Here is a 26344-nt window from a genome sequence, read left to right on the forward strand (position 1 = left end):
CACTTTCTTAAATACCATACTAAATGATTACTGATGTTATTTCAGGACAAACAGCATATTTCAACCACAGGAAAGACAAACACATGCAAGTTCAGGCTGAATCCTGCAAATTACTCTACATGGAAGCTTTTACATCTTGGCACTACATCCTCTTGATGTCAGTGGAGTTCTGAGCAACGGAAGGATCACTTTGCTTGCACAGTAAAATGGAATTGTGGAAGTCCACATTACAAGGATTGAGACATCCCATTTAGAAATAGCAGCAACATAAAAGCAGGCATACTTTATTATAAAAAAAAATAAATAAATCAGTCCTAATCTCTTGTACCTGAAGAAAGATTATAGATCAAGGATATAAGCAGCTGGGCAAAAATTAAGTTACATTTGTAACCTTTCCCATTTCCAGCAATCAGTTGAGGAATTTCTTAGCTCATGTTGAATCTCTGCTCTTGTAGGTGATGTTCACCTGCACTTCTGTCATTGATGGATTTGTTTATTTTCATAAGTTATTTTTTTCTTCATAAAATCCTACGGTGCATCCAGAACATCTTAATCAAACTAAAGATACAACTGCTCTAAGAAGTGAGTGAGCAAAGGTTAAAATTTGGAACGCTACCAAACTAAAGCATCAAGTTTTTATTTTCTTGTATGACTTAGCTTTTAATATATTAAATTCTGTTTGGTTTTAGTGGAACTCAAGTCTGCAGACCTAGTTTCCAAAGGTACTCAGGAACCTCATTATGTTTCAAAGTATTCTAACAGTCCCATTAAAACCAGTGGAAGTTAAATGTCTTTTGGAAATCTCAATATGCACTTTTTTCTCCATCCTTCAGCACTAAAATCTCTTAGGAAATATGATTTTTAAGACTATAGTTTTAGTCTCATTAGAATATCTGGTTCCTAAGCAACAAACTACTTTTTTTCTGGGTACCCTTACCATCTGTGGGGAGCGACCAAGAAAAGCAGAGGTGGTGTGGGCAATTTGGAGTGACCCATCACTGCCCCTATCCAACTGGAGGAATGTAGAGTAACTGACTTCTTACCTAGGTACATAAAATTAGGTGAGATGCATCAGACCGTATAGACCAGGGGTCCTCAAACTACGGCCTGCAGGCCGGGTACGGCCCCCAGGGTCCTCAATCCGGCCCCCGGTATTTACAGAACCCCCTACCGGGGGTTGGGTGGAACCAAGCAGCCGCAGGTGACTGCCTGCCACTTCATCCGCGCTCCAGCCCCCTGGTTAAAAAGTGTGAGGATAGACTAAAACCAGGTACTTCTGGGTGTATTTTAGAAAAGTGGAATGCCTTTTCCCCATCACTCTGTCCAATGTTTTTTCTCCAACTCTCAACCTTCCTTTTGTGATCTGGGTTTTTTTAAAGAAAGATTAGAGGCAATTCCAGAAAAAAATGAGAATCCCAAATGAATATAAGGAAAGCTTTTAAATTCTGAAGAAGGGTTTAAAAAGTGCCTCTGCCCTCAGGATTCCCTATTGCTGAGTTCTCGGTAACAGTACTTGTAAATCATTTTGAGTTACCAATGTCCACCCACATACCGAAAAATGAGTATAAGGAGCAATTTTAGTCCTTCCCCACTCCAGTAATGTACTGTTTTATCACTTTTTTAATTAATATAACAAAAAATTCTTCTCCTGGGGGGTGAGTCCACCACTCAATAGAACTTCTGGCACCCAACTAGCAAAATTTCTTAACAAGTCCTGGGGAGAGCGAGGAATGGCACATAAGTCAGTGCACTTAGGAGAAACTGGAAATATCAAAGGGAAAGGACTATTCAAAATCCTTTACCTGTACAATAATGCCTTATTAACATGCATAGGGGGAGATACCTTCTTCCACCCAGAAGTCAAAACATACAGTCTTCTAAGCACTTATTTTTTCATGAACCAAAGGGGAATAAGCCTTTCCTCACGCATTTTCCTCCCAAAGATAGCCAGATGCAGAACTGTTTTCCAGCTCCTGCCCTGCTATAAATTCCATTTAGGACAGACTGAGAAAGCAAGATAGTAGTAAGGCAGATAACAACCTGCAGCAGAAAAGACCCAGAATTCATCACTTGATTAAAAAAACAATTATTTAAAAAAAAAATTAGTACCTAATTGAGTCCAAAAGACATCTAACCCTCCCTTTCTGCAGGAGGAATCCCTAATTACTAAGCCCTTAGCAGTCCCTTATCCTTGGATACTCAGGAAACCATTAGTTGGGAAACTTTTTGAAGTGGGAGTGCCAGAGGGCAAAACACACACACATACACACAAAATACACACCTGAGAGACCAGGCTACCAGGCTAGGTGGTATAGGTTTGTTGAAGAGTACTTTGTGAATTCCAGTAGTGCTCAGATATGACCTAAGAGACCATGCTGCTCTGCATGGTTAAGATTGCACTTCTCCTGGCAACATCCAAAAAAGACACGTCTCTCTCCTGCAGACATTGATAATTCAGGATGCAAGTGCTCCTGGCCTTACCCTGTAGCTGATTTGGGTTATTTTGAAATTAGCAAGGTAGGTCCTTACAGTACTAAGCATAAAGCCTGTTTGCAGAGTCCAGCCTGACATACTTTTGGAAATCAAAGGCCTTTCCCGTTGGACTCCACTATTTGTATTTTTAAAGTAAATCAAAAGTGTTGATTTTTGCAGACTCAAGACCAAAGTCTTCACTGGAAAAGTTACATCATTTAGAAAAATTATGATCCCCAAAAGATATCTTTATTGGACTTCAGTCAAGAATACTGCTGAGCATGAGTACGTTATAGCATTAGCAAAGACAGACTGGCCTGTCTGCAACACAGCTTGCTGTGGGCTGGTATAAGAACACCTTCCAAAACTGCAAAACCCACTTCCTTACTTCTTCATGGATTCACTCTACAGTTTTTTGACTTCCATTGTAACACTGCATTATGGAAGCATCCAAAGGTGTTTGAGGGCTGGCTAGAACTATAAGCATCTCAAACTTAAAAAGAGACATCTAAAATTTATATACTGAAATGCCTTTTATGTTGCCATTTGAAACGCATTTGGTGCCTAATCTTGCACATCACTCATTCACAGGTCATGTCTATATATCTATAAATTCCCAAACTGCAGTGTTTGTTTTTCGTCTATCCAGATGAATACCCCCAAAAAATATCACTTACCCTTTGACATGATAAATGACTCTGTGGGGATTTTATTGCTGAGATGCAATACTCTGGAGAGTCATGCAATCATGCAATCCAATTAGTGGTTTAGATGGTGCAACATCATCCAGGGAATGAATGGGTAGAGATACTTTACAAATAATATTGTCAGGATTGTCTTTTCCCTACTTCTTCCCTAAATCGTCTCCACAGACATAGATGTACACACATACATTGATATAAGCTATGCAAATGACTGTCCTGAATAAGATCATTTCTACTTAGAGACACCATTGTTTTTGTTGAATTTCATTTATAAAGGCTTTTCAAAGTGTAGACAAAATCTTTACATAGAGTACACATTGATGAGTATATGTTGAAAATTAAGAGAAAAACATTTGTAAGCTGTGTCAGTTCCTATCGTCCATTTAAATTTTGCTTTTATGAAGGCATTTCAAAGCAGTGGAGAATCTACTTTGAATTTTTATTTTTAGTTCAGATTTTTCATGTCCAAATTATAAAAGGCAGATCCCAATTCTTTGGCTACTGCAACTTAATTTATGTCCAAAGATGTATTTATCTTTTTCTACTTTTTGCTATATAGTCGCTCACAGCTGAAATTGCTCAGTCATAATGAAAACACACTTACTGCATTCCAAATACCTGTATAAATATCCATTTTGGGGGTTGTTTCCTTTTATGTAAAGTTATCTGCAAGGAAAAATATTGGCAAAATATACAATTTTTGAGAGAGTTTTCAGTAAAGGTTAAGCAGAGAAAAAAAAATAAATTCCAGGTGCCTATTCCATTAAGCCCAAATCTGAGTAACAATTGTGCAGTTCTGATGCCTAATTTTGCTATCATTTCTACTCAGAGTTTTCCCCATGCCTCCTACAGAAGCTTGTACCACTCATAACAGGGGTAATACTGTTAAGTTATCCCTCAATTTCTTACCCTTGCCCCCAGTAGATGATCTACAAATTAGATAAAGTAAAAAGTCTTGCCATACTGTGATGCAAAACTCCACTTTTCAAGTCATTCATCCATAGAAAACGATACAACTTCCTTGAGCTGCATTATCAGAGCCATATGTTTCATCAGCTGCAAAATGGCATGTTTATTCTGTTTTGCGTACTTCATTCTTAAATTTGCTTATTCATTCATGCCTAACAGAAAAAGTAAGTTCTTGCCTCCTTAGAAGTACCAATTCAAAAATAATGACACTGTAGAAAAGGCTTAAAATTCTTAGACCTTGATACACCTTCCAAAAAGTTAGCATGAAGTTGTCAATTTTCTTCTTCTTCATCCCCCCTAAACCCTTTTTTCAGTATTGCAAGCTCATTTACAGCAAAATATGTCTGAATGGAAGCAAGCACTTATTTTTTATCAATACCTTTGCATCTAAATTATACCGAGGGAATTTGTACTTATTAAAACAAAGTTATTGAACATAATTTGGGTGAAGTATATTCCCGTAATCTTTAAAGTTATATAACTACAAAAGGTAACATCAGTAAATGAAATATATATTTGTCTAATTAATTCACTGATTAAAACAAGGCACAAAATTCTTTCTTCATTCCCCTTTAGGCCCCTATTCAAAAAAGCACTTTAGGAATATCCCACTCTTTGATGTGCCTACCATACTCCTTTAGGCATATGCCCAACAAAATGTTTAAGGATGCATTTAGGCATGTGTTTAAGTGGTCTGCTGAAACCAGATGTTAGTCTAGAAAAGCATGCAGGGGAAAGCATTCATCACCCTTGGGTTGACGAATCTATTAAAAGATGCTTCTGACTCAAGAAGCATAGTAAAACAGGGTAAACGTTTATCCCAGCTGAAAGGAAAAGCAGAAAATGCTTTCAGAGGCTGACCAAACCTCTCTTTCTATCACAAGTCCAGAGCAGTAAAACAAAAGCAAAGCTTACACATTGGAGTAAATACAGGAATTCACAGCACTTGCTGCACAATCCTTTTCAGAGCTTCTTGAACTCAATGGTTAAAATCTGCTTTATAAGCTAAGAGGACAAGAAAGGCTATCATTACACTAGCTGGTATCTCATCTAACCTCTACATAATTAAAGCACTTTTTCATATTCACTTTGTTGCTTAGAAGACTCTGTCTGCTTAGTAAAGTCATGATGTAGTTTAGACCATTTGTTCAGATTTGGGTTTTTTTCACTACTACAGAACCATAGTGACCTGAACACCAAATGTATATTTTCTTTCTCAAACACCCTAAGTTATTTTATGCAAAATTTTTATGCAAATTAGGCAATGTGTTGACTCATTCTGTTTGTCTCTCTTGTATTTATCTCTAAGGCATCTATCACCATGGTGCCTAAATGCTGTGGTATCTTAGTGTTTGCCAGCTCTCTACATCATAAGAGTGGCATCATCATTTTTGCCCACTTTTACATAGCCTTTTTATATAAACTGTAAGGAAGTACTAGCTAGGACAGAACAATGTCTGGATCCAGAACATGGATTAAGTGCAAATAGATGTTTTCTATACTAATATACACAAATCAGTAGTAAAATTAAAAATCCTTACTGTTTCCTTCAGTCTTCATTCACTTTGAAAATATAGCCTTGTAGTAAAAGGAGCTCTGTTGATGAAGGATTCTCTGATTTCAAAACCCCTTGACTCTACTTAAAATCACTCGCATTCTACCTCCTAACTAGCTTGGATAAGCACACCTGCCCACCCAACAACATGCTGTCCTAACGATGTTTTGTAGTACTTAATTCACTTCCTTTCTTAGAACACATTCGGATTGCGTCTCCCCCTAAAATATACTCACGAGGCCATATTAGATCCAGACCAATGTCCTCCCACAAACAAGTTGTGCTGTCATGAGACCTGGGCTGCGTAAGCAAGCCTGCAGAGCTTCCAAGCTGTGCAAACTAGATGAGGGACAAGTAACAGTGGCAGTTGTAAAAGTGCACCTGCTGCTGATGGTAAAAGTGAAGACCTTTTTTTCCCCTCCTCTTTCTTCAGTAACAGTCAAATGGAAAGCACAGGAAACTGTAAGTAAACTTTATATTTGAAAATACTAACTTGGGCCAAAACATTGTGACGGTATATTTGGCTCACCTTTAAATAGAATGGTTTTTCTCCCCAAATATTAAATGGAAAAAGTGTAACGAGAAAGAAGTGAAATGGAAAATTGCTAAAGCTGAAGAACATCACACACAAGAAGGCAGTGTTTTTTTCTAACAACTCTGAGATGATATGAGAAAGAGAGAAAGAGTGTGGAGAAGGGGGAGAGGGAGGGAGAGGCAAGACATGGGAACATGAAGCAGACTGAAGACAGAATGTGAAATAATTGATATTGTTATGGTAAGACTTAAAAAAAAAAATAGGGAGGCGAAATCTGCAGAGGCACTTTCAATACCATAAATATCCTGCAGAGTAGGTTTTCCATAAAATGCTTAAATGTAATTGGACTGGTCATCATTCAGAAAGCTGGATTTTTTGTAGTTCCTCTTGCTATGGGCTAGATTGCTTCTACTTTTTTTCCCTATAGCACGTTTTACTCTGTGGAGTTTATCTTACTCCCTGCAATGCTGCATCATAGATAAAATACAATTCTTAGCCAATGTTTCCATTTAAAACCTGTTTTTTAAACCACTGATAAGATGATAGGATTATTATTGGAAGGTAAGGCCCTCCAAATGTAGAAAAATGGGAAAATGTCTCACTTTGCAGCTGTTACTAAGGATGGCAACAAAATTTGACAGCTGACATTTGAGGAAGTGAAAGAGCTTAAAATATTACATCAATAAAGCATATTTTGTCTTTCTTAATGGAACATATATAGTAAAATACTCTTCTCTAAATTTAATACCCAGATTCTTCATTGATTAACATAAAGTTGTACCACCAACGAAATACAATGCAGTTTTAGCACATCCAAAGCCATATAAAAGTTACGATTTCTATATATACAGCACCTTATATCTTCAAAGAGTTTGTAAATATCAACACTTCCCTTGTCATCCTATTTTACTATTGCAAAACCCAAGAATCCTGACATCAGAAATGTGTAGAACATGAGAATTTATATTTTTCAAAGTTCAACCGATATTAGAGCAATCTAAAATTTCCACTTACTATATGGGAAACTTTGCCTAGATAAAAACCAGGTCCCTGTGAATTTCTTCTCTGTGGAGGTGGGCACAGGCACGAAAACCTCTTCCTTTGCAGAAAATAAGTTAACATCACCATTTCTTCTCAGGATTACAAAATTCTTTGTCGACTAAATTGCTCACAATCTCTGCCTCCCAAGATATCAAATAATAACACTGATCAGCTATAAAGGAACTAGCCAAATCTGTCCATCTCATAAGTGAGTCTTTTTCTACATTTTAAAGTACTCAACAAGAAACTGGTGTTCATATTCCTGTATAGCCCATTGTTACGGCATAGTTGTAAATCCTTCCATGTCATATAGATTCACATGACTGTGTGTTATATTTCAACACATTTTTGAAATTACTTGATTTGATCTACCTTCTTTCAGCTGACCTACTGAAGTTCAGGATTGCTAGCATGGCTAGCTGCTCTCAGAGTTCAACACTTCTGTACAAATGACTGATAACACAGTGACTGGTGTTAAATTCCAGACAGATTAAACGAAGTTCATCCCCCCAGATCTGAAACTTCTTCATGCTCATTTTTTAACATCACATAACAAGTCTTGACTCCTTATAATACTGTTCTGCTTTTTGTTCCCTGTCTTAAGGGATTTTTCGTCCTTCTAGTTCTCATGGGAAATTGTGTTAAAATTCAAGAACCTGACCTTAGGTTGCGTTGAATATTCCCATTGACTTCAGGCCATAAAAAAGGAAAACTGTGGAGAAGAGTTATATTCTGTCAGAAAGAATATGGCTCCAAATGCTGGAATCACCCTGACAGCTCTATTTCAGAAGTTAGCCAAGGAGAAAAAAGGGGCCAGGCATCTTGAAAATTACATACACAAACCTCACACACATGTATACACATACAAAGCATGAAGGAGAATAGAGGAGAGAACCTGGAAAGAAACCCTGCCAATTTATCAAGTGGCAGATGAATTATCCCCAAGAGTTTCATAGAAGCAGCAGACACCCCGTTTTAAGGTGACATTTTATTTCAATCTCAGCTGCAGCATAATCTAGGATCCATCTGTTTCCCCCATTCCCCCTCCCTTCCCCTCACAGTCCCCCTGCTCCCTTCCCAACTCACATGCCTATATAACCCAAAGGAATCACTTCACCTCCAGTACCACAGTTTCACGGGCCCTACTGGGTAGGTAAGAATTGCAGGAAGAGAGATGTGATCAATGACAAAAAACCCCAAAAACAAAACAAAAACAAAACAAAACAAAAAAAAAAAAAAAAAACCAAAAAAAAAAAAAAAAAAAGGAAGCAACACATTTATTTCAATGAGCTTTCATCCCAGGCAAAGCTTAGAAACTGCATACTTTTCTGATAATTTTGGGTGTGTTTAAGAGTATTTCAACATTCTCCCCACCAATAATATTTTAGGGAAAACTAGTGACCAGTGACTGGATCTACATGAGCTGTCTAGCTCTTGCCATTGTTTCCACTCAATATCCACTATTTATTTTTCCTGTATGATGGACCTGCTTCAAGTCTTCAGGTTATTACACTACGCAAAAAGTAAGTCTTAAAAAAAAGAAGAAAAAAGAAAAAAGCACTGGAATTTTCCAAGGTTTGGTCTTCCTTAATACCAGAAGCACGTTTCATCTCAGAGTTTAGCAAGAGGACTTCTTTGTGCCATTTCATTATTGGTTTAAGCTAACCTAAGTATGGAGGCATGCCCACTCTCTCCACCCTCTCCTCCCTCCTTGCCTCAGACCTAGGTAAATACTCTTCTCTTGTTTCATCACCAGTTTTCATGCTGCCACACAGTCAGCTAGGTTAAAAACCCCCAAACGGTTCACCGGACATCTGAGCTACACACTCATTTTCAGCCAGCTCCTGATACGGCTGACCGTGCAGCCATGAGCATCCTTACCCCCCACAGGAAGGCAGCAGAAAGATGCAGCTGGAGGAGGGAGGAAAGGAGAACAACACCACCACTTGCAGCAGCAGCATGGATTTAAATTTGCTGAAGCTGACTGCAAAACCACACCTTTGTTACGCTAGGAACAAAAACTCTCAAATGAATCAAACCGTACGAAAGAGCAGACCTGGACACTTGATTCTGAGTGTTGGAGGAAGACAAACAAATACAGAGATTCTCCTGAATCAGAAACACCAGATGGCACAGAAGCATATTTGAGTACGTTTCCAAAGCAGAACTATCAATAACACCCAGCACCTGGATGCTGTGCCATACTAACTTAGCACAAGCAGCGCTAGTAATTATGGGAGTGTATCCCTTAATTTGTGTGTGATAACATGTGCACCTCTACAAATTTCTTCCCATCAGGTTAAAGGAGAATTTTTCTGGCCTTTTTGGGTGTGCATGGAGAACACTTTGGGAAGCTGCTGGAGGATATACAGTATTTCATATGTGTTATAGCCCAAATTTCAGCAATAGTGATTCCATGAGATCGATTGCATTAACACTGCTAGTTTATACCTTTTGATGGCTCCAGTTTACCATGCTCAAATGTTTGTGTTGGAGTGTTACAAAACTGCTTTTATTAAAATATGAATAACTTTTGCAGCACAGTCAAAGCTAAGAGATGCCTTTATACCACCTAAGACAGGAAAAAGGCTGGGGAAGCAGGGCAAACACATGCCTACAAACCCAGCCTGATTTTGTCGCTTTAAATTGTGCCAGTGGGCTAATTTGCTTCTGGGGTAGGAGGAAAGTAGTTAACTGCCCTTGTGCAATCTCACTCCCCAAGAACACCTCAGTCTCATGCAAAGCTATCCAGAGAAACTGAAATGCTGCAGAAATATTTCCATTTTTAATAGTTGACAACAGTAACATTAAGTATTCGAGTTGTATTTCTATGATACTTCAGAAGATCTTATCTTGGAACACTTGTGTCTGCTGACTAATTACATAACTATTGTTCATTTTGTGTTCTTATTACCCTAAGAGTGTGTTCACAAAGTTAGTCCTTTATCTGTGACGCACATCTGAAAGAGAAAAACAAAAAGGCACAGAAGCCTGGGGATTTGATTTTTTTCTTCCAAGATATTTAATTGCTATTACAGCCAGAAACATGTAATACATCAGAATATAATCTTCTTTTTTGAGAGAAAAACTTGGGTTAACCACCAGCACAGATTCCATGTGATAGCAAGCAGTCTCAGGAGTCTTAAAAAGCAGAAGATGGCAGGCTAGACTTTCACTAGTTATTTGTAATTCCTTTTATAAATTTTGGGCACAGAATCAAACTTTAACATTCTACATAGAAAGACAGAATCTTTCTGAAAGATCTTTTACAAATCAGCAAGACTGGAAATAATTTGATAGAAGACTTAGTGTGTACGCTTTTTCAGCCATTTCACTAGAAACTCATTTTGGCTTTCTCTGAGGTAGAGATAAACCACAGCTAAGAGACAGTTATTAAATCTTCTTTATACTTTCTGTATGAAATGTATTAAACTACAAAAATACTATATTCAAATAGGGTTAAGGGTCTGACTTAAACCCACAAAGACATGGAAATTCAGAAATATTGTGTCTCCATACCCTTTACTCTTCTCAGTGTAGCTAGGCATTGTAGCAAAATTACTTGGGCTCAGATTCCTTAAAATTTTTCTTTATGGTACATCTCTCCTTAAAGGTACTTTCTACTTCAAGGTTCTTTCAGTCTGCATCGTCTCCATGGGCCCAGGTTAAATTCTGCCCTGGACAGTTTGGGGTTTTTATGATTTCCTTTACTTTCCTTTTTTTTTTTTTTTTTTTTTTTTGATGCTTACAGAAACAAAAGTGACAAAAATAAACCAGAAAGTACATTATTGTTAGTCTTAGCAACTGACTATATTTATTTGTTAACACACATAACTGACAAATTCCATGATAATGAGAGACAGGCAGGCAGACGTAGGACAAGCATAACTCTCAGCATGTGTAAACACATGCTTTAGCTCTCTCCCCACCCTGTAGAGTTCTACCTATACACATTTCAATACTTATGACTTATTTCTCCAGTGAGCTAAAAAGGAACCTTGGAATTGATATCGAACTAAGATTTTGTCCCACATGATGGCACGGGACCTTCTTTCACGGTCAACTTTTTCCCCCTTGTCCTGAACATAACAGCAACCAGTGGAGGCCACACTTTATTCAAAAGAAAGACACTTGCAAACCATTCTTCCAGAGGGGCTCTTAGCTTTGAAACCACCTCCTACCCTGGGGTACAGCAGTTTGGGCCAGCTGACCTCTTGGGCAAATTGCAAATTGTGCCTTCTCAAGATAGCTTCAAAGCAGGGAAATTCCGCTGTGGGGAGAGGGAAGGTTATCTTAGGAGGATGGGTATTTTTTCTACGTTCTACAACTGTGAGCAAGTCTGAGTTTCTCCTTATTCTATTTCTAGTTATTCTTTGGTTTTACTTAATTACTGTCAGTGCATTACACAGGCAACTGTCTCCATGCAGCTCTTATAAATCCATATGCATTCAACAAATTGCTAAAAGCTTGATAATTTCAAACGTGACTTGGGGCTTCCCCTCCACATGCTTCATAGCATCTGATTAACATGCGTGTTCAACTCTGCTGTACTTACACATGCTACTGAAGCATCTGTTTTTAAAGATGAACAATCAATACTGACTATTCATTCCCTTCAACTGGTACTCCTGAAAAACGGAAAAAAAAAAAAAAACCAAAAACCAAAACCCAAAACAACAGAACAAGGACCATTCCAATAAAAAAAAAACATTGTGGTTACACTAAGGCAGATGATTTGGAGGACACCCACAAACATTAATCTTTGCAGGTGATAAAAAGTAAAACACACAAAATCCTCAAACAAATAATCCTCAACAAATTAGTATAAGACTTGAAAATAACACCACTGATATATTTTTATCTTCAGATACCATAGAACAGGACACAGGATTTCAGGAATTAATAGGAATGAAGATATTCCTTAAATAGTAATATTAAGCATGTCTCTATAATAGACAATCTCTGTTAAAAGAACAAGACATGCAGAAAGTAGTAGCCTTGATCCAGAAAAAGTATTTCTGCCTCATACAGCATAGAGAACAGACATTCAGGAATAGCTCATCCATGAGAAATGGTGATCTGCTACTGCTGCCAAGGTCAGTCAGACCTATTGTGACATGTTCTGTAAATGCTGACTCTATCACTTACAGTTTTCCAAGGACTTGTTTAACACCTAGAGATTTTTTATTTTTATTGTGGAACAAAGCTATGACATGAAACTGTCAAACTAGAAAGCCCAAAAAAGGATGACAGAGAGTTTTTATTAGATTTGAGGTTGACAGCTCCACTGAGAAAAGAACCATGTAGTTAGAAGAAAGGTGGTCTGAAATTCCTGGAGATCCAGTAGGAAAATGCTGAAATCTCAGCGAAGAAGGAAATTCTGTTTTCAAGCCAGCAGTCTGACAATTTATCATACCCCTTAAAAACTGATGGCGGATAACATGTTGGATGATGTATCTGTATCAGTCTATCGGGTGTGAATGAGACAGGATTCATCTGCTACAACAGGAAGCTGTAGTGAAGTCCCAACATTCTGCACTTCAAATGACCTCTGTGCCCCTTGTGTGGTGCATTTCTGATGGTAACCATAAGTTCATAGGGAAGCAGATTAAATTCAAGCACACCTTTTTGCTTTTTACTTTCTCTAGTTTTATTATAAAAAATAATTATATAAAAAAAAGGTAAGCTGTAATACCTTCAGGCCTAAAAATAATTTTTTACTCTGTGAGCTCTGCTATATTTATATGTACTCAGAGAGAACGGAGTTTGGATCTCTCTTTCTATTAGCATCTATAATTCTGGGCTTGAAGTACTAATTAAAAGCACATAAAAGAAGGTACATGGACTACTTTTTCACATAATGGGGTGGGAGTCTCCTGTTGAAAGACCCACCTTGCTTGGAGCTTTAAGAAACATCCAAGGTATTGCTTCACAGAGCCCTTGTGAATATAAAGGACAATGAAAACTGTTCTCTAGCAAAAGACATCTGAGGCAGATGAGACAGCACAGCATAGAAAAAAGAGGTTTTAACTAAGCCTGTAAAGATCTCATGCCAGGAGAGCTCATGCAGGGGCAATTCAGCTCTGTTTGGGAGTTTTATCAAAAAGGAGAATGATGACTTCATTGTTCTGAACTGAAAACTGATTAATCATCTGCTTGGCATCTGCCTTGGCAGATAAGAATTCCCTTTTCAATGCTATGGAAAAACTGGTGATACAGACTAGTCCTCATATTGTCACCTGTCTCTGCTTGCAACCAGTCCTCTCTTCTCTCTTTCCTTTTTCCTGACTATTCAGCTGACACATAAAATGTCTGCAAATATATATAGGTATTTTTAATGGTATCAAACATTTGTACAGATTTGTTCTCAAGACATCTGCATATGATGCAGTCCCTAGATAACATTTGAATAACTTCTATGGATCCCCACTTTTTGGAGGAAAAACCAAAATACCTTTAGATAGGCTTTTTAATTTGCAAAATAGACTGCTGAAAACACAATTTTCCTTAAAAAAACTTGTTTCTGAAACCCCTCAGTACAGTTCTCCAGTACACTTCAGAAAAAAATAGCATGAAACCAAAAATTCCTGATCCCTTGTACTTTCTAGATGTTTCATGATTGATTTAACAAGATAAGTGGAAGAGTGGAAAATTGGCAACCTTAACACTTGGGTATATCTTGCAATTGAGAACTAGCATACACCATACTGAGATGTATTTTTGAGCCTTCTTGCATACCATGTGGACAGAGTATCTCATATAAAATCACTTTGTAAGACAGGAAATACAGGAAGAGGAAAAAAGGAACTTCATGTTTCCCTTTGTTTCTCTGACCATGAGAAATAGCTTGATTCCAAAGCCCAGTGAAATATTTTCTTTCAAGATTGGCCTACCTTTTGTATGTCTGCAAGGCCACATTAAATTTGGTAACTTGAACCAGATGGCAGTGTCTTTGCAGCATATGGAAACAGATCAAAGCTGCAAATATGCAAGGTGAATTCTACATTTTTATATTTTTTTCATGGTTATTTAAGACCTTGATTCTGTGAGATGTTGTGTGCTTAATTCCTACTGTAGGCAATGGCAGATGAGTGTGTAAGAACCTTTCGTGAGATGTAAAACACAGTTCAGGTTCAGCCTATGTGTTTATTCCTCCTCTATCTGTTAAATTGTCTGCGTATCATTTGTTTAGAATGAGAAGACATGGCAATACTCAGGTTTTCTCTTTCCCTTGTTAGAAAGGGAAGTCAGGGGCTTTCCTTAACTACTTAGAAGTGAACTTTACTTCCTTATAGAGATAAGAGCAATTTATTTCCATGCAAGTGTGATAATTTGGTGCCAGTCATTTTTACATTTAACAAACTAAACAAGACAGGAGCAGTGGCTAAAATAATAAAATAGCCGCCTCTTTCATTACATGTTTGACAACACTTGATTTGGCACACTATTAGGTAGCATTACAAACTGTTCAAATACTCTGAAACATATATCACCACTACTAAGCTTTGATACCATATTGCAATTTTTTCTGTTTAAATACACTGATTCATGCCTACTTGTGAGTACACACTCAGAATAACAACAACACTTTAAATAAAACTATTTCTTAAAAGGATTTGAGTTCATTCTGATGACAAGACCAGATTAATTACTTTGGTTTAAATATTACGTAATCTTAAAATCATTAACTTTTGCATCTTCCCAGACCCAAGTGTCATACCCAGTTTAATAACATAAAACATAAAACAGGATAGCCACACAAAAGGGACAGACCCTTCATCCTATTATTATTTAATTAACTACTCTCTAGAAATTGATGAACATTGAGCTTTGTTCTGAAAGGTAAATAGTCCCCTGAGTCAGCAAGTAAAGCAAAATTTTCCGCAGGAGGGATTTTCTCAGCAAAACCTCATCACTCCCCTTTTAGGTTATCTTGCCCTCGTGGCTCCCAAAGTACAGTCCACAAAACAGGAAGCAAAATTACTTTCCCATACAGCTGTTTTTAAATTTGTAAGGGAATTTTTTTCTTTAAATAAGAGCCAACCTCATGAGAAGGACCTTGTTGTGCCTATGTATAAAAATAATAAGCCATCATTACGGTCTCACATTTCTTTCTACTTGGGAAAATCAGGAAATCTTCTCTTCGTAATAGATGATCAGACATCTTTGTCTGGAGATCCCAAATAAAACTGGGTATAGACATGTGAGATTAAAACAAAAAGATGTTGGGCTAGATTCTTTTTTAAACTAAGATATTTTCACTTCTTTTTGGCTGAGAACATGATTTACGCCCACTTGATGGCCCTCCAATATACTAGATGGAGTAGCTGGGTGAGACATTAAGGCAGACAAGAAAATTACCTCTGTCATCTTGGACATGCTTGTTTCTTTTAATTCTGACAGTCTGACCATTGCAGACCTTCCATGAGAACATGCAAATGGCTCTACTGGTATAGACTGTCTGCCCTGCCAGTACTCTGCCTCCAGCTATGGCTCTAGGCGTGACAGCGTGAACAGAGGGCAAGTGTGTGCAATACTTCCCTCCATCCTCTACCCCTGTGTCTCTACCAACAGCTATTTTCAGCTCAAAGGAGTTGCTGATCCATTTTTCGTTTGTCTGTCTAATGACCTCCTTAAGTCTCCAGTCTGCTATGCAAACTTCTGGCATCCACAATGCTGTTTGGCAAGGAATGTCATATGAGTTCTCCATTGCATGGAGAATATTCATACTACGTCGTCTCACTCCAGCAGACAGCATTTTAAAAAATAACAACTTTTTTAGTATCAGCAGATACAGATCATGTTTCTCGAGACATTTGTTCCTATATATGTATGAGAAAAGCAATGACACTCATATGCTGGTACAGGAACCTCTATCAAGACTATTTTGGAGACATTCACTTGAATGTTGAATGGCTTTAAAAACCCACTGTCCTTCTGAACAAATGTTCCTTTTAAGCTTCTAAAGCCTGATTCATGCTTTTTACTCTGTTGCAACTTTTTCTAGAAAATGCACTTACATGAACTTAACTGGCCGAGTTTGATATACTGTTGAATTATCCTGGAAAGGGCCTCTGCTTTCTCAGTTCATAGAGGGAAAGCCTACAATAGTGTTAACATTTTCAGTTCCAGTCTGCACTAATGCATTATTCTGAAAACCCCAGAGGAAACATCCCTTACAAAACAAAAGAACACTTAAGGGATTAATATATATATATAGGTTTTTTATTTTTACAAACTGTTCAGATAACTGCCACAAATCTCAGGGTTTTTTTACCATTTTGATGATTAAATCATCTCTGTAAGTAGCAGCAAAAATTTTATGACCTCCCAGGGCCTGCATCATTAAGTACTGAAAATAACTTGAAGTGCTGTGCAAAGCAAATGGTATAGTTGTAAACTCCTGCAGACTCCTAGGAACTTGAAGTCTTCCTTAAGGCACTAGTCAGTAACATTTCATATAAACATAAAGCCAAATCTCTATTGTCATTGAACGTTATAGTCATTCTGGTATTGACATCTTTGGCTTGCATTGGCATCACTGTACCTGCATACACTTGTATGCACCCGCATACTCTGGTTGCCCAGACCAGCTCTTCTAGAATCAGTGTATCTCTACCACCTTTCTCCACAACAGGCTGAAAACTAATCCGTGGTCCATGAATAGCAAGTTTCTCAACAGCAGCTTTTCAATACAGAGCTTGCAATCTGTCTCCCATTCACTTTGTCAAATTATGGTCCACATATCAGCCATTTGCAGCAGTGATATATCTGTCAAGCGTCAAGCACATTTCTTGCAAAAGAAAGTCTTTTTTAGGATTCTTTAACTTTCAAAATGTCTAATCCCAAACATGCAAAATAATGAGTCAGACGCCAAAAAATCATGAGATTTAAAAAAAATAAAAAAGTTAATGTCTTTTCCTGTGGTTTTTGGAGCTTTTTCTGGGTCATGTTTTCAAGCTTTTCTCCAAAGCCATGGGGCTTTCAAATACCGTTAAAAAGAAACCAGCTGATATCCTCTTGTAATTACGTATTTAAGGAAAACATTTATTGCCATCCGAGTTAAATTGTGTTGAACTGACAACCAAAAATCTTCAGAGATATTTTTGATCAAATAATTCTGAAAAAGGAATATTGCTTCAAACCTGTTTTCTCTAGAGTTTCATTTACATTACTTATGTATTTTTTCCAGATAATTAAGCTTTACTGAAAGCAGGTTGTTGGACATGGAGGAAAGTCATGATTTTATCTTGAAGGACTCTTTACAATATCAAATTATCTCAGGTACAGGTTGTAGATGCTCACAAAAAACAATGATTTCTTCACCTGAAATTCATTATTTCCTCCTCCTTAAACACTGAGTCCCCCTGAAATCTTTACTCTGTTGTAGGGTTTTGGGTGGGGTTTTTTTTTCAGTGACAAGAAGACAGTTTTTTGTTACAATGTGCATTACAGATCTTCCTAAAAGTTCTTCAGATTCCAATTGTTTTGTGAAGGAAATGTTCACAAGTATTTGATAAATGTAACCATTCCTGCTAATTGTCATCACCTCAGCTGATTTGTGTGGCACTCACTAATTTGTTTTTATTTAAAGAGGAAAAGGCATTCCTTTCTTTTCATAATACAGTTCCTCTGGAGGGCATTATCTAAGCTCAGTATAGTGTCCTTCCTGTATCCTTTGTCTTCCATCCCTTCTGTCCTGATTAAAACTACGAGAGACTCAGCAGGAAACCCAGTGGGAACCCTCATGGTGTCTTGAAGTCACCCTTTCTTTCACTGTTTTGCTTTGTTAAATCCTGTTTTCCTCGTCAAACCCTCTCTCAAGTCCCACTGGATTCCCAACTTGCCTTTGTCAGGACCCTTGTTTGCAGCTAATTGTGCTCCTCTTCATTTTCCCTACCCCTTTCCCTTTCCCTTCTTTCCTCCCCTCTGGGTTTGCCCATCTCCTCAAGTTTCCCTCCTCCAGGCTGCTGTAAGGAAGACTGTGCTTGGTGTCGGCACTGCCCACACCACGGCCAGGCCCAGGCGCTAGGAGCTAACAGGCAGACCTCAGCTGATGAGGTATTTCATGGGTGCTCCCTAGTTTCTGAGGCACGCACATGGATCACACTTTATTTCTGCCGCCACAAACTCTGGGCAACGGTTTCCACTCTGCTGGGAGAGAAGACGAAGGGCTCACCGAACCCACCGGGCCCCGCTTGCAGCTCGACCCTGGCCCGCCTCACAGGCCTGCCGGGGGAGCTGGGGCAGGGGCCGCTGCCCCGGCCTTCGCAAAAAGTTGTGGCGATGGGCGGGGTGGGTGGAGACGGCCCGGGGGCAGTCACGGAGGCACCGCAAGGGACCTGGCCGCGGCCACACCGGGCAGCGGGCAGCCTGTGGTCGGCCCGTCCTGGAGGCCAGGGCCCGGGGCCGAACCCCTGGCTCCCGTGCCACCACTGCCATCCCGCCGCCGCCTCCCCTCGGCCCCCGGGCCGGGCCCAGGCAGCCGCGGCGGCAGGCCGCCGAGGGGATGCCATAGTAACCGGCGGGGGGCCGGGCGGTGCCGGGGGCCGGGCGGGAGAGGGCGGGGCCGGCAGCGGGATGGCGGGCGCGGCAGCGCCCCCTCTCCGCGACTCCCAGCCCCGTCCCCGGCGGCCGCAAATGGCTCTTCCCTCGCCGGCCCCTTTGTGTGAGGCACACTCGGAGCAGCGACTCCGCCGGCGGAGCGCGCCGTGTCCCCTGCCGCCGCCCGCCGAGCCGTGCCGAGCCGAGCCGAGCCCAGCCGAGGCGAGAGAGCCGGGCGGCGCGGGGCGGCCATTCCAGCGCGGGCGGGCTGCCTCGCCGCTGCCCCCGGGGGTGCGCGGGGGCCCCGGCTGCCGCCGCCGCCTCCCCCCCCGGCCCCGCTCCTCACGGCGGAGGGCAACCAAAATACACCGCCACCAAGCCCGACCAAATAACTAATAACAATATCAGCAATAATAATAATAATAATAATAAAGAACGGGAACAGAACAGTGGGAGCGAGCGAGAGGGAGGGAGGGAGAAGCGAACCAACTCCGAGACTCCCATAAAGAGAGGCACACACGGAGCTAGCGCCCCGGTGCCGATGCGTGGGGGAAACAATAAGTACTCGAAGTTACCTGCCCTGCCGTAGAAGAAGGAGGGTTTGTTGATTCTCTCGCAGACATCTGCAGACCGGTGCTGTTTTGGAAGAGATTTTTTTTTTTTTTCCTCTCTCTCCTCTCTCTCTTTACAAACCACAAACGGATGTGAGGCAGGGAAGGTGTTTCTTTGACTACTGAAGTCAGGCACCTCTTTTTTTATTCTTCTTAGTCTTGTTGTGTGTGTGTGTCCCCCACCCCTCACACACACACACACACACACACACACACACACACATACACACACACACTCTCACACACACACCCCTTTTTGCACCAACATTAACGACCAAAGGAAAAGGAGTTTGCTTGATGTTTTAGTGAAATGGACGTAAGGTTTTATTCACCACCTCCTCAGCCTGCAGCCGCTCCTGATACGCCTTGTTTGGGACCTTCCCCCTGCCTGGACCCCTACTATTGCAACAAGGTGACTCGTGTTTTGTGTCGTCCGAGGTGTTTTATCTGTGCTGTCGATTGTGCTGTTGTCGCGGCGCGTTGCATGAGCGGGAGCTGCGCTTTGGCGAGCCGCGCACCCCGTTGACCGGCGAGGCAGAGGGCAGCGGCGTTTGCCGGGCGTTGGGGTTTGGGGAGCGCAGTGCCGCCCGCCGCGGAGAGGGGCCGCCGGGACACACACCGGCCCCCCTGCAGGCACCCCAAATTAAAACCCCGGAGTAGTCTGGGGGCGGGCGGCTGGAGCGCGGGGGGTGGTGGTGGGTGGGGGAGGCATTTTCCACAACATCTTCCCTTTCGGAGAAACAGCGGGAGCAGGGATGTTGATGCGGTGGACTTGAATTTCCAGGGCTGCTGTTAATGAGAAAGATCGCGCCCGCCACAAACCGGCAGAAACTCTGCCCCGCCGCGTACCCTGCAGTTCATGTGTCAAAGCGGTACTTGGCGGTGCCGGGAGCACGTTTGTGTGTGTGTGTGTGTGTGTGTGTGTGTGTGCATCTGTATATACACACAAACACGCATACACGCGCCTCGCTCTATATGCACAACAACGATGTGTAAGGGTGACAAGTCGGTTCAGAACACTGACTTGAGTTTGTCCCGGCTGTGCAACTGCCTTCCCCATTTCTCTGTGACTTGATTAAACAGCTGCAGATAGGGTCAGTACCCGAGGCGAGCCAAGTCTGAGGTGCCCGAGCCCCGGGGAAGGAGGGACTGCAGAGGAGGCTCCCGCTAGCCCAGATCCTGGGTTTGTTTACGAGAGTTTGGCGCTGCGATCCCGGAGCACTTTGCATTACTTTTGCTGCCGAGGAAGGGGGCTGGGGCTCCTGCATTGTTACTGCCTCGGTGGCCTGAGCCAGCTGGTGCTTTATGCTTGAGCTGCACTTTCTCTGCTGTTACGGAATGGGCTTTGCACATGAATAAAACGCTGGCCGCAGGAAAAAATCAGGAAGTGCGAGCAACCCAGGGCACTTCTTCAGCGCTCCCCTGCCAGGGGAGAAAGCCGGGAGCGAGCGCGTCCCGCAAGACGCGTTTAAACCTGGGCGCTCGGGGGGTTGTTTAGAAACCTGCCACGGAAGTGCGGGGCCAGCTGCGGCGGATGTTTTCGCAGCGCCAACTCCGCCGTGCGCAGCGCGCGGGGCTGCCCGCCGGTGCGGGGGGCGGCGGCTGGCCCGGGGGACAGCGGGGGGACAGCGGGGGGACAGCGGGCCGGGGGCACCGCACCGCCACGCACCGCCCCGCACCCCGCCGCGGACAGCCTGGCTCCGCGCTCGGCCATTGTCGTGAGGGTCTCACGTGTCAGTCAGAGGGATGTTCAGGGCCGGCTCTTTCATCCCGGGCAGCTGCCTCGGCTCAGAAATAAGCAGCGACAGAGCGTGTGCCTGTGCTCAAGCGCGGGGGCTGCGGCGGCGGGGTGAAGCCCTCTCAGTTTCCAGGAAAGATTTCCCACATGGTCTCATCTACCAATCACAGCAGAAAGGACCAAATTCATCCTGGCTGCATTTCACATATACTCAATGGAGTTATAGAATTCAGGGATAAATCTGGCCCTTTGTGGTGGATGCCTAAGGACATTTCAGGAGGGATCCCAGAGGTATGACTGTTAGCGGAGCTTTGACTGTATTTTGCAGCATCTGGCGAACCTGCCCTATAGATGGGAAGTTTGTGCCGGGAGTGAACTTTGTTGAGCGGGAAGAGTCCAGATGCGTAGGAGCCTCTGTGTGTGCATTCATTTTTCCTAAGTGCTCTGAGCAGTCGTGAGGCTACTGCTACCTTTGGTCGGTGGCTTGCCGTTATTTTCTCTGTTGTCTGTTTTCATAAGTTGTAACTAGAAAGTGTCACCAAGTGAGAAGCTTGGGCTGATATTAATGGCATAAGCACATAAGTGTCTGAAGACCCGTTTGGCAATGAAACAGGACAAAGGTTATTAAACCTATCAGTGATTTAAAGCTTCAAAAAGAAGGTAATGACTTGAATACACATTTCACTCATCATTCTTGAGATAGTGGGCCAGATTTAATTTAAAAGTTAAATGCTTTGGAAAATCAGGAATTACTTAAATATTAAATCATTTTCCAGTTAAGTTCCTTAAATCATTTTTGGTGGGTTGCACTGCAAATCGAATAAATTAATTTAGAAAGTAATTTTCAGAATTTCCTTACTAGCTGGTTAAAGCTTCTTTTAAGTCATGCCATGTATGAGGGAGCAAACTGTTCTTTTTAAATGCAAATGAGACCCTCATTCTGTAGACAAGTTGCAACTCTTCTGTTTCACTTTGCCTGAACTGATAATGTGCTTAAAAGTGCACAGTCATGAGACATATGTTTTATGCTTGGAAAAGACTTATCAGGAATGTTTCAATATGAGATACAGAGTATAGGAGGAATGTCTTTTTTCAGGTGTCTTTGAAACTGACCACTGATGACATGAAATAGACAGGACTAGGTTTGCCAGGCCCCTTGGAGGTGTACATTTACTGAACATTTCGTTTTTCACCCCCTTCACTCTCTCGCTTTGCCCAGAATGATTAACATTGCTGTGAAAACTTACCCGACTTGTTCTAAACATGTCGTCATGCTGCTCTGTCACTCACTTTCATGCTGTGTGTATTTAGGGAGTTTGAAGGGCGGGAGGCCTGCAGAATTTTGTGTTCAGTAAGTTTGGTTGAGTGTTTGCTCTTGATCTCTCCCAGGAAGGAAGATGATGGCTGGAGTGTGGTGGATCTGTGTTCTGTGATGGATCCGTGTTCAGGATTGGAATGGTCATCTTGATTAGGTCTTTACCTGCAAAACTCGTTCAGAACTGGATCTCATTTCTCATAAAGCTAGTTTAAACTCACTTTGGACACTGACTAGTGGATTTGGCCCTTGTTTTCATACCTGGGTTTTGGACTGGGTATTTTTGGGGTTTTGTTGAGGTTTTGTTTTGTTTGTTTTTTGACAAATGTGCAGACTTTGGTTCTTTACATTTTAAGTCTGCTCGAGAATGAATTCCACAAATACTTATGCTTTTAAGTTTTCTAATTGTTCCGTTAGCCCTATTTTTTTTCCTGATCAGATGATTGTTTATAGCATATGAGTGAGTTCCTGGGGACGTGCATGGGAGGTATTGACAGTGCATTTTTCTTTAGTCAAAGGAAAATGCACAAATGTAGATTCAAACAGTTGCCTCTTATCTTACAATTTTCAGTTGGCAGGCTTTGTTTCAGAAGACGGCTTAGATCTTTATTTTATAAACCTAAAATAGCATTCTAAGCATCTTAGTCTAATATTTCTCTCTGCTGTGAAAGCTCATTATACTCCGCATATATTGTTATGCAGGCTTTTCCTTGTTTCTCTTGCACTACCCATGGAGAGAGAAAAGTGAAAGAACAATGCAAACAATGTTGGTTATGACAACTGTGTGAGGTATCTCTTATACAAACAGACAGAATGGACAGTATGCTGTGGTATATAGGTCAGCCTTTGAAATAACATAGTGGAGCTCTTACGCTGGACAGACAGATTTAGAGTTGGGGTTGTACTCTTTGCCTTTTGAAACTTGAAGCATAATTGCATTTCTAACATTTACAGGCTAATACGAGTACTCTGTTCAGTTGAAGTTTATTTTAAGAAACATCATGTTCCTTGATTGAGTTGAATGGTACAAAAGAAATAACTTTGATAATCCGAGAGTCTTAATTTGATAGAAGAATATGGTCAGGGTTTTCAGGCTGCTCAAAGAAGTCGGATGATGTTGAAATGTTTATGTAGAGAGCAATAAATAATATACTTGTGGCTTTCTGTATTGAAGTGTCACCTCCAGAGACCATTTCAATCAGTACTGTAAAAAGGACTGGCATATTTTCATACTTGAAACTTTACAGTGTTTTCAGATATCTGCTCACATAAAGCGCAGTTATGCAATTATAGTTTGACACAGCTAATGACAGGGATGCTGACCCCTGCCAACAGTAGGGAGAAAATAATGGTCTTTACTGCTCCCAATGGTTAGCCTTGCAGAATTATGTACTAGATTCTTCTGTGATTTGCTACCTGGTTCAAAAATACAGGAGCCTACAACTCATCTTTCTTTTATTCACTGGTAGTTGTCAGTGCAGTGGAAAAATACAGCCAGACAGCAGAGGTAGAATGATAGGCTGTAGTTGTTTTTAAAAAGAGGAATAAAGAGGAAAAAGATAGGGAGAGGGAAGCCAAACCGTTCAAAATGAAAAAAACGGAGTGACATTGGGTGGAAGTGGATAAGGAGATATAATACTGTGTTTTGTAAGCAGGTAACAATCCCGCTTGTAATCAGAATTCCACGGAGCAAAAGTGCATATATTTATACACAGCATTTAGAATAATTTATTGTGTAAAGTTAGCCCCACCATAGAGACTGCTCTAAGTAAATTGCTCCATGGCTGTTTATGAAGTATACGTTATTTCCAGTGGCTTGCTTCTATGCAGTCTCTATCTGAAATTCAGAATTGTGGCAAGCCAGCGCTCTGAAGGACAGCTCTACAGCTGAAATGCTGTGTTAGTGTTTTGACAGCATTTTAGATTATGCTTATCTAATAGATCACTATTTGTTTATTCTGGGCATATTCTTCTTTTTCCCTTAGTTAACTACCTTGTCCCGTACTGCATTAGAATCATACTTTAAATTTGTTTCTGCCTCTTAAAGGAAAGATTAAAGAGTCACATTAGTGTTGACTGTTTATTTTTATGTATTAAGTGTTTTAGTTAGTTTCAAAAAACCCAAACAAACAAAAAAACCAACAAAACGAAAAAAAACACATAGGAAGAAGGGGAATGGACTTTTCTTCCCTGGGTTACTAGATCTTAGAATGTAGTCTCAGAGTTGTGGGCAAGCCTCAAGTGTGCTCCTTAAATTCCAGTGTTTCAGAAAAGAAGTGGTCCCAATTTTAATGGAATACAGAAAACAATTTATATATGTGTTTTTGAGAAATCTTTCTCAAAGATGTCTATAAACCAAGGCATTTGCAGTCAGTAATTCTTTTTTTAATTTCTGCCAAACATCAGTACCTTGAGAGAAATTATGTTTTATTCTCTTACTGGAAAGATGTATTTCATCTCCAGGGCATTACCCTCAGCCAGCCTGTCATGAGGTTTTCTGAAAAAAGTGAAAACTGTAAACTATTAAGAATGCTGAATTATCTAAACACTACAGTGCATACAGTTCCTTTGGTGTTTACATTAAACCAAAGAGCAGCGGGAGCTGCATTTAAGGACTTAAGGCGTTGATAGCATGGAGGACAGATAGTCCCAGCTCCCATTGAATTCACTGTGCGCTGGGGACAATCACACTTTACCAGGAAGAACTGAGCCCCCTCCTGTCCTCAGATTCCCATCTTAGCAGGACTTTCTCATCTTCCTAACACTTACAGAAGCGTTGGAAAAAGGACTATGTTTAAAACTTGATGTTATGTTAAGCAGAGAAATGTCCTAATCACAGCAAGATTTAGATCAAAATTCTTGGATATTTAAGTCCTGTACTGTTGGCAGATATAACAAAGCTTAGATGATGGAAGTGAAAAGCTTCCTTTGACTGCTCTCTCACCATGGCTCAAGAGTGACCTGAAAGCACTGCTTCCTGTGGTGAGGGGGTAGTGCCTGGATCATGCAGACCTTGGCTTCTGGAACTGACAGCGGTGACAATTAGTGGCAGCTTTGTTTATCTTTCTGAAGTGGGCACATATTCTGTGGATGTCTAGCATGGGCTGCATACATTAAAGTACTTATTTTAAATATAGCTTAACTGGATTGAAATGTTTTGTTGTTGCAGTTGGACTAGGTGATCTTTGTAGGTCCCTTCCAACTGCAATATTCTATTCTATTCTATTCTATTCTATTCTATTCTATTCTATTCTATTCTATTCTATTCTATTCTATTCTATTCTATTCTATTCTTACTGTTTTAGGTGTGCAACCAGTTACTGATTTTCTGCCCAAGGAGTGATTTCTCATTAAAAATGCAGTTGTGAACTGCTCCAAATCATGGTTTATAGCAGAAGGACCAAATGACTGTTAATTATACCACCACTTCCAGAACACTTTCAGAGATGAAATTCGCATCAACCTGAATGAGATTTTCTTGGTTATAACGTTTTTCCCTACAGCATTCAGTTGGAAAATGGCAACATTGCATTATTCTATGGTTAGAGACCAATTATGTAGCATTAGCAGCAGCAACAAACGTTGCCCTTCCACAGTAGCAAGCACACAGAAGAAAACCTTGTCTCCCCTTCCACTGGAATATCTGCATTTTATGTCCGTCTGTTGTGATCATTTTAGGTGAGCAAGCCAGGGCATCAAATAAAATGTTTAAGTTTTGACTTAGATCTTCAAAGTTAAAATTGTTTTTCAGCAGAGATCTTGTTGCAACCGACATTTGTAATGTCTGCGGTTTTCTTTTGCTTCTTATGTTTGCAATAAGTAGTTTATTTTTAGCATTTGAATTTCATATGGGTCTACTA

At 40.7% G+C, this 26344-nt stretch overlaps 1 protein-coding gene and 1 long non-coding RNA gene across 4 annotated transcripts in view; one reads left to right on the plus strand and one right to left on the minus strand.

Annotated features, from left to right (window-relative positions):
• Positions 1-19530, minus strand: part of LOC129784081 (uncharacterized) — a 45913-nt gene extending 26383 nt beyond the window's left edge. The window contains exon 1 of the long non-coding RNA XR_008746483.1: positions 19396-19530. This is a non-coding gene — a long non-coding RNA (uncharacterized LOC129784081). The remainder of the gene's footprint in view (positions 1-19395) is intronic.
• A 171-nt stretch (positions 19531-19701) lies between these two features.
• Positions 19702-26344, plus strand: part of TOX (thymocyte selection associated high mobility group box) — a 224686-nt gene continuing 218043 nt past the window's right edge. Inside the window, exon 1 of one of the 3 annotated variants that reach the window (XM_005238222.4) lies at positions 19702-19843. In XM_005238222.4, coding sequence (XP_005238279.1) covers positions 19742-19843 — 102 coding nt within the window. In that variant the 5' untranslated portion in view covers positions 19702-19741. Of the gene's footprint in view, positions 19844-21221; positions 21461-26344 lie in introns of those variants that run through there. The other 2 variants (XM_055799777.1, XM_027787921.2) reach the window with 2 other exon arrangements.

The sequence above is a fragment of the Falco peregrinus genome, chromosome 3 (assembly GCF_023634155.1).
Source record: "Falco peregrinus isolate bFalPer1 chromosome 3, bFalPer1.pri, whole genome shotgun sequence".
Taxonomy (NCBI): Eukaryota; Metazoa; Chordata; class Aves; order Falconiformes; family Falconidae; genus Falco; species Falco peregrinus.